The 8,603-nt window shown below is 46.3% G+C and overlaps 1 protein-coding gene across 1 annotated transcript in view; it reads left to right on the top strand.

Annotated features, from left to right (window-relative positions):
* Positions 1-816: 816 nt before the first annotated feature.
* IQGAP1 (IQ motif containing GTPase activating protein 1) overlaps positions 817-8,603 on the top strand; it is a 124,191-nt gene continuing 116,404 nt past the window's right edge. The window contains exons 1-2 of the mRNA XM_033188990.1: positions 817-1,003; positions 3,384-3,483. Coding sequence (XP_033044881.1) covers positions 832-1,003; positions 3,384-3,483 — 272 coding nt within the window. The 5' untranslated portion in view covers positions 817-831. The remainder of the gene's footprint in view (positions 1,004-3,383; positions 3,484-8,603) is intronic.

Below are 8,603 nucleotides of genomic sequence, written 5' to 3'. Positions count from 1 at the left end.
TGAGCCGAGATCACGCCACTGCACTCTAGCCTAAGCGACAGAGCAAGACTCCATCTCACATAAATAAATAAATAAATAAATAAATAATAAATAAATAAAAAAGAAAAAGAAAAAAGAAAAAACAGAAGAGGGCTGCGCTCAGAATACCGTTGAATACCAATATCTAAAGGGCAAGCCACAAGGTGCAGGGGGCAGAGGCATCCCTGGTAAGGGAAAAGAGTTTAAAAAAGAACTTGCAAAGAACAATGTCAAGGGATCTAAAGGTAGGGAGTTTGGACAGAGTTCCGCTTTAGCATCTGCATCTCAAATACCTGGGTAATCTGGTGACTGCTGCCGAATCTAAGAGGACTGAGGCCAGGTTGCCAAACTGTGGAGAGTGGGGTTGGAGGGCTTTTATGGCAGTTTGGGGCCTGCTTGTGTCCAACAAGACACCCTGGGCCACCTTCTCCGAGTATTGGTGCAGAGGTTAGCTGGGCCGGCAAGAGAAGGGAGATGACCCACTATTTTGATTTCAGGTAGCAGACACCGGCAGCTTTTCGGTTAGAGTTGCGGATAGGGCGGTGGCCCTGGGGGCGGGGCTATAAACCTGGGCGGGCATTCCCGGCAGGGCAAGCTCAGCGTGAGCCCGATTGGAGGATGGGCTCTACCTTCTTCCTTCCGCCTACCGAGACGGTAGCTGGATGCCTGCGGGGCCGGGCTGAGGGGGCGGAGCTGGGGGCGGGGTATGGTGACGCTGGCCCCGCCTCTTTCCGGCCGCTCAGGGCGGTGCGGCAGGGCGGTGTCGCTCGGGCGGTCCCGCTGGGACTGGGCCTGCGGGGTGGGGTTGACGGCATGGGCGGGGCCTCGGGGACCCGGGCAAGCCCGCGCACTTGGCAGGAGCTGCAGCTGCCGCTGTCCGCGCCTCCGAGGTTTCACGGCTTCTTCACCAGAGACCCGGGCTCGGCCGCCATGTCCTCCGCAGACGAGGTTGACGGGCTAGGCGTGGCCCGGCCGCACTATGGCTGTGAGTGCGGGGCTCTGCGGCGCGGGGCTTCGGGGCCAAGCTAACTGCAGACGAGGCGCGATTTTCTTGGGGGCTCGGCCGGGCGGGTGGGTCAGGGCGGCTGCCGGCAGCTCGGACCCGGAAGAGCCGCCCCGGTGGGGCGGCGGGCGGGGAGGCCCCTGGTGCTCGCCCCCTCGGGGTCCGAGGCGGCGGAGAGGACCTCCGAGGCCTCCCGCCCTAGCTGGGGCCGCAGTAGGGGGAGCCCCACCCGGCCCCTCCCGTCGCCGAAGCTTGACCGAGATTGGGGAAGACGGCCTAGGGTGAGGTGGCAGGAGGACCGCGCAGGGCGTGTCCCGGGGACTGGGGTCTGGGTACGCGGGCTCTGCCCGTTTCGTGGAAAGGCGCTGCCCTAGTATTGCCTGCGGGTTAGACCAGGGTCCAGACCTGTCCGGCCCCAGGCTAGCTAAGAAGTGCCGTCCTGGGCAAGTCACGTCAGTTTTTTTGGGCTTAGTTCCCTCCTCAAGAGTTCAAAAGTAAAATAGTAAAAAAAAAAAAAAAAAAAAAAAGAAAGAAAAGAAACAAAATCCTAAGACTTCCTCATTTTCTGTTGTTGGCCCTGGACGTCATTGAACTGCAGGCAGAATTGGCTAAAGGAGGACCCTTTGGGATTATGAGGTTTTCGATTTTATTTTATATTCTGGGAATAATGTTCTTTTTTAAAGGATCAACATTTCACGCATCAACAGTTATTTGTGAGGTATTGTGCCACATTTATGAAATTAAAGATGAGTAAGATCAGGCCCTGCCTCCAAAGAACGTTTTAATCAGCGAGTCAGACAGGTGTGCATGCTAATGATTATAAGGTGCAATAACGATAAAAGATGCTGAACTTACTAGCCATACAGAGTAATGTAGGTAAGGAGAAGGGGCTTAGGGAACACAGTATGAGCACGGAAGGTGACCTTTTTTTTTTTTTTTTTTTGAGACAGAGTCTTTTTTTGTCGCCCAGCCTGGAGTGCAGTGGTGCAGTTTCAGCTCACTGCAAACTCCCACCTCCCAGGTTCAAGCGATTCTCCTGCCTCAGTCTCCCGAGTAGCTAGGACTACAGGCGTCGGCCCACCACACTGGCTAATTTTTGTATTTTTAGTGGAGACAGGGTTTCACCGTGTTGGGCAGACTGGTCTCAAACTCCTGATCTCAAATGATCCCCCCACCTCGGCCTCCCAAAGTGTGAGCCACTGCACCTGGCCTGAAGGTGACATTTGAACAGAATCTTGAAGAATGCTGTGTAGGAAGTTTGACAGGTGGCCAGGCATAGTGGCTCCTGCGTGTAATCCCAGCACTTTGGTAGTCCGAGGTGAGAGGATCGTTTGAGGCCTGGAGTTTGAGACCAGCCTGGGCAGCATAGTGAGACTCCATCTCTAAAAAAAAAAAAAAAAATTAGCCAGGCGTGGTGGCCTATGCCTGTGGTCCCAGCTGCTTGGGGCTGAGGTAGGAGAATCATTTGAGCCCAGAAAGTCGAGGCTGCAATAAGCCATGATTGTGCCACTGCACTCCAGCCTGAGTGACAGAACAAGACCCTGTCTCAAAAGAAGAACAGTTTGATAGGGCATGTGGAACAAGAGACAGGATTTGAGGGAAGAGCATGAACAAAGGTATTGAAGAGTAGAGGGACACTGTGTTGGGAACTGAGTGGTGTGGACTGCACAGTGGTGGGAGGAAGGGCCGAGGAAAGTTTCCAAAAATAGTTGGGACCAGACTGGGAAAGGCCTTGAATACCTTCCCAAGGAGTTAGGAATTTGTTCCATACCTGGTGCCCATGAAGGAAGCAGATTGCTTCAAGGTTAAGCTCAGGCTTTGGAGACAGACTCTCCGGATTTGGATTCAGGCCCTGCCACTTATTAGCCATGGGGCTGGGCTCACCCAGCCTCAGTTTCCTCATGTGTAAAATAGGAGTGATAATCACAGGATTGTTGTGGGGTTTCAATGAGAGAATGCGTGTAAAATGCTTAGTATAGTTACTGTCACTTATTTCTCAATAACTGCAAGCTTTGGTCATTAATAAAAGAGGGAAACAACATTATCAGATCTGTATTTAGAAGGAGTTCTGGTAGATAGGGACAGATTTGGGCCAAAATCTCAAGACGGTATTTTTCAAGATTACACTAAAACTTAGTACATATTTATACTATCATCCATGTTTAAAAAGGTCAAGATGAGTATAGTTGAAACCACATAGTTCTTGTTTTAGGAAAGTCATTGTAGTACATCTGGCTAGCTACACACTCATTAGTTACCCTGACTTTCTAGGTGAGTAGCAGGAAATTGATTCTGTGGCAATCTTTTATCACTCAGGAACGCTACAGATCCTGGTGTTTACATTCTTTCTTTTATGTTTTAGCTGTCCTGGATAATGAAAGACTTACTGCAGAGGAGATGGATGAAAGGAGACGTCAGAATGTGGCTTATGAGTACCTTTGTCATTTGGAAGAAGCAAAAAGGTAAAGATTGGCTGGCTGGAGAGAAGATTAAGAGAAGGGAACTGGGCCGGGCGCGGTGGCTCAAGCCTGTAATCCCAGCACTTTGGGAGGCCGAGACGGGCGGATCACGAGGTCAGGAGATCAAGACCATCCTGGCTAATACGGTGAAACCCCGTCTCTACTAAAAAATACAAAAAACTAGCCGGGCGATGAGGCGGGCGCCTGTAGTCCCAGCTACTCGGGAGGCTGAGGCAGGAGAATGGCGTGAACCCGCGAGGCGGAGCTTGCAGTGAGCTGAGAGCCGGCCACTGCACTCCAGCCCGGGCGGCAGAGCAAGACTCCGTCTCAAAAAAAAAAAAAAAAAAGAGAAGGGAACTGATAATAGTGTGAATACAAATAAAGATTTCTTTGAGGCTGAGCACAGTAGTCCATGCCTGTAATTCCAACACGTTGGGAGGCCGAGGTGGAGGGGATCACTTGAACCCAGCTGTTTGAGACCAGATTGGGCAACATAGTGAGACCTCATCTCTGTAAAAAAATTTAAAAAGTTAGCCGAGCATGGTGGTGTGCGCCTGTAGTCCTAGCTACTTGGGAGCCTGAGGAGGGAGGATCACTTGAGTCCGGGAGGTCGAGGCAGCAGTGAGCTGTATTCTCACCACTGTGCTCTAGCCTAGGTGACAAAACTGTTTTGAGGGCAGGGGAAAAAAGAAAAGATTTATTTGAGTATGTTATAGATGTAACTGGGAAGCTGGTGGTTGAGGGAATAAGTATAGGTAGGGTATTTATTTATGGCAATAAGTAGCCTTGATGACAGTTTTTTATCATGAATTACTGTGATGGGCGTTTAAGTGTACTGAAAAATTTTCCAGGTTTGTATTGTTCAGTTTTATGCTTATTGTGCATGTTTTGGGCATTACCAACTGTCGGGTGGAAATAGCATTTTTAGGGTTTGAGGTTTTTGGCTTTAATGTTTCACTTCTTCTTCATGAATTTTGATTTATATATGAATTGAGTCTCCTTCTATGACCTGTGGAGTGGGTGCTTGGTTTGGGAGGCTTAGAAGTGTAGTACTGTTGGTGTAGGTTCATCTGTTTGGCAATATTCAGAGGCAGCATCCGCTGCATTCTTTGTGAAGTGAATTTGTAAAGCTGTTCTTTTTCTTTTTTAGATGCCCCACAACCTTGTGGTCTTAATTTTAGAGTGTCAGTTTGGTATCAGTGATTAATTTCTTTTGTTCTGGTGCTTGTGTTCTTTTGCAGAGTCCCAGGGTAGATGTAATTATAGATCATGTATTCTATAAGTGACCTTGGGTGAAGGCAAGTGAGGGATAATGAAATACCTGTAATTAACATTTAATAAAAAGGGTGTTTGAAATGGTGCTAATAAACGTACACGTGTGTGTGTGTGTGTGTGTGTGTATGTATTTTAATTCTGAAAATCTTAAAATGCTACAGGAAATTCCAGAGAACAATACAACAAACATCTTTGTATCCCAGAACTAACAAATGTTAACACTTGAGATGTTTCCCTTTCCTCTAAAACCAAACAAAACAAAACCAACATCGCTGCATTTAAAGTCTCTTTTGTGCCTCTCTGGTCCCATTCTTCCTTCTCCTGGGGCAAACTCTAACCTGTATTTTGCATGCCCTCTTGTATCTAGGCTTCTTTTCTGAGCTTAAAACTTCCAGGAAACTGGAGCTTGGGTTTCAGTGATGACTTAAGTGAGGAGGATAACACTTGTCTTTCTAAATAATAGAAGATGACATAGCAAGACATGCTATATCACTAGAAAAGGGGACATTTTCTCATGAAGTTTATAAGAAAACAAAAATTGTAAGTTCTCTGCCATTTAAATTGTGGGTTTCTAGGTTTGGAAGGTCAAAGAATTTGAAAGCTGCAGCCATTATAAGAGATCATCTTGTGCTCTGTGGAGCTTTGGTGATTCCACTGAGGTGACCTGGGGGTGAGAGGGAAGAGCCTCAACACACCTTCCAAAGTAGCTCTGCTTTTGATTTACTGTTGAATTTCCTGAAAAAATTCACTTTTTACAGAGGGTGTTTTGGCTAACACCTCCCCTTCCCCAAACACTACCACTAATCTAGTTCAACCGCTAATCTCGTTCAACCATCTCATTTAATGAGGAAACTGAAGCCTGAGTTTTTTGGTCTACTTGTAGTTTTCTTGCTTGAAGAATAGTTTCCATCTTTTTTTTTTTTTTTTGTACAGAGTCTCGCTCTGTTGCCCAGGCTGGAGTGCAGTGGTGTGATCTTGGCTCACTGCAACCTCCACCTCCCGGGTTCAAGCGATTCTTCTGCCTCAGCCTCCTGAGTAGCTGGAATTACAGGCACCTGCCACTACGCCTGCCTAATTTTTGTATTTTTAGTAGAAACAGGGTTTCACCATAATGGCCAGGCTGTTCTCAAACACCTGACCTCAGGTGATCCACCCACGTCAGCCTCCCAAAGTGCTGGGGTTACAAACATGAGCCACTGTGCCTGGCCTCATCGTTTTTTTTTTAACTGTGGTTGTTAACCAGATGTGTGCATTAGAATCACCCGGGGAACTAAAAAAAAAAAAAAAATACAGCTATCTGGGCCTTACCATAGAAATTGTGGTTCCATAGATCTGGGTGGGAGGTCCAGACATATATATAGTAGTCCCTTGGTATCTGTGGGGGTTTGGTTCCAGGACACCTGCAGATACCAGAATCCACAGTTGCTCAAGTTCCTTATATAAAATGGCATAGTATTTGCATATAACCTTAGCATATTACATATTATATAGTTTAAAACATCTCTAGATTACTTATACCTGATCCAATGTAAATGCTACATAAATAGTTGTTACACTGTATTGTTTTATTTGTATCTTTATTTTTTTTCTGACTATTTTTGATCCATAGTTTGTTGAGTCCATGGATGCAGAACCCACGGATAAGGAGGGCCGACTGTATTTTAAATGCCTCTAGTGATTCCCATGGTCCTTCCTTGCCCCCCACTCCTCCCCCTGTTGAGAAACAAGATTTAAAACAATTTTAGAACTCTGCCTTATGCTGGGATATCATGGTCTGAGTAAAATGTTACACTTCATCATATTTTCTTCATCAGGTGCTGCATTAGCAAGACATTTTATTTTCAGCTACCCTAGAGCGTCTTTTTTTCTGTCAGATGTTTTTTTCCAGTATAGGAAAGTAGCCCATTTCCTTTAAAGACCACCCAGGGGCATGATCCCCTGGGGTGTTTTTTAGTGGAGTGCTTTTGCATACTTAAAAAGTAACTGTCCGGGCACGGTGGCTCATGCCTGTAATCCCAGCACTTTGGGAAGCTGAGGGAGGTGGATCACCTGGAAGTCAGGAGTTGGAGACCAGCCTGAGCAACATGGAGAATCCCCATCTCTACTAAAAATACAAAATTAGCCGGGCGTGGTGGCAGCTGCCTGTAATCCTAGCTACTCGGGAGGCTGAGGCAGGAGAATTGCTTGAACCCGGGAGGTGGAGGTTGCAGTAAGCCGAGATAGTGCCACTGCACTCCAGCCTAGGCATCAAGAGTGAAACTGTCTCAAAAAAAAAAAAAAAAGAAAGAAAAGGCAGTGGAGACATTGTGATGATCTTTGGGTTTTCTTTTTTTTTAAGGGAGGACATAATAGTGGCATATTACCCTAGCACACCCTGCCCATTGGCCTGGCATCATGGAAAGGTGCCTGGTCTATTTTACGGAGGCAATCATAAAACTGGGTGTGGTGATTTTTGTTGTTGTTTAAGGCTTTGATTTTAAAAAATCAATGTTGGAAGCACCTATTTAGGTTGTATAACTAGAGAGGGCAAAGGAAAGAAGCCTGGGAATGTTATGGTGAGAAAAGAGGACTAGAATCCCTGTCAGCCACCTATGTGGCTGCTGCCACCCCTAAAAAGTGTTGGGAGTGCACCAAGGACAATTGGCATGCTCTTTGTTGTTAGCTAGCTATTAATCTCTTCCAGTTCTTTCTCCTACCTTGGTAAGCCGTGCTGTATCTTGTGTGTTCCTAGGGCCCCTCTTTCCCCTCTAGCACTAGGCCCAGTTTGCCTTTTTGGTTTGGTTCCATCCTGTTTCCTTCATAACCTCCACCCCTCCCAAGTTGGAGGAGCCCCAAGATCTGGGATTTACGGTAACTCCAAGGCCAGGAATAAAGATCATAGAGATCGGAGAGAGAAAAGGTTCTCCTCCTCAGTTCTATTTATAATACCTCTACTCCTCCTACTAAAAGCTCCACCTTTTAGTACAGTGGCCCCATTGTGTTTCCTGGGGCACTCCATTTTCTCCTCTGCCTGTAACAGAGCTCTTTCTTGGGAAAAGAGAGGAGTGTGTAGAGAGTGAATATGACTGTGTAGAGGCAGTGAGTTTAAGTAAGAGACTTTAAGTGTAGAGAGATGCGAGTTTTCTGTCGGTGTGGGTTTGTGTTTCCCTGAAAGGTTAAGTGGGAAAATTTAGGGGTAATTCCTATAAATGAGCACTGGGAGTGGTTGAGAAATAGAAAATGTAGAGATTTCTGTTTTTCTTCATTGTTTGGAGAGCAGCTTCAATATTGAAATTAAGCTGCTGTTCTAATGAAATATCACCTAGTGATTCAAGGCTTTTTGCTGAGGGCTACACAATAGATCAAGGATTTTATGAGTCGTTTATACATCTTAAATTACTATTTATGCTTAAATCGAAGCTTATTTTTATCCTTTTGCCTGTTCTTGAGTTTTACATTTGTTTTGCCTAAGGAGCAGTTGTGTAGGAGTGATGAATACCATTTCACTCAGTTGAAGGAAGTAACATTTAAATATGTGAGGTATGTTCAGTGCTCAGGTCTTGGACAGGACAGGTGAAAAGAACCAAGAAGAGAACATGTCAGGCAGGACAGAACAGGGAAGTCTGCAAATGAGAAGAAAGTATGATTAGTACTGGAAATGGAAGAAAATTCAGCTAGGTTAAAGGTCACAGGAAGAAAGTTAATTCCAGCATTCTCTGAGTTTCAGACAATTCCTGGTGTGCGCTTTCAAGTCTGTCATGGGCCACCTTTCTGCCTCTGAGTGCCTGTACCCCAACTCAAGGAGTAGGGCAACCCCTCTTGTAGAAGGGAAAGTAGGAATGCTGGCTGGTTGGAGATTGTCAGCAACT

The sequence above is a fragment of the Trachypithecus francoisi genome, unplaced genomic scaffold (genome assembly GCF_009764315.1).
Source record: "Trachypithecus francoisi isolate TF-2019V2 unplaced genomic scaffold, Tfra_2.0 Lachesis_group3, whole genome shotgun sequence".
Lineage (NCBI taxonomy): Eukaryota > Metazoa > Chordata > Mammalia > Primates > Cercopithecidae > Trachypithecus > Trachypithecus francoisi.
The sequence above is the reverse complement of the archived record's forward strand: the minus strand, read 5'-3'. Positions and strand labels throughout refer to the sequence as shown.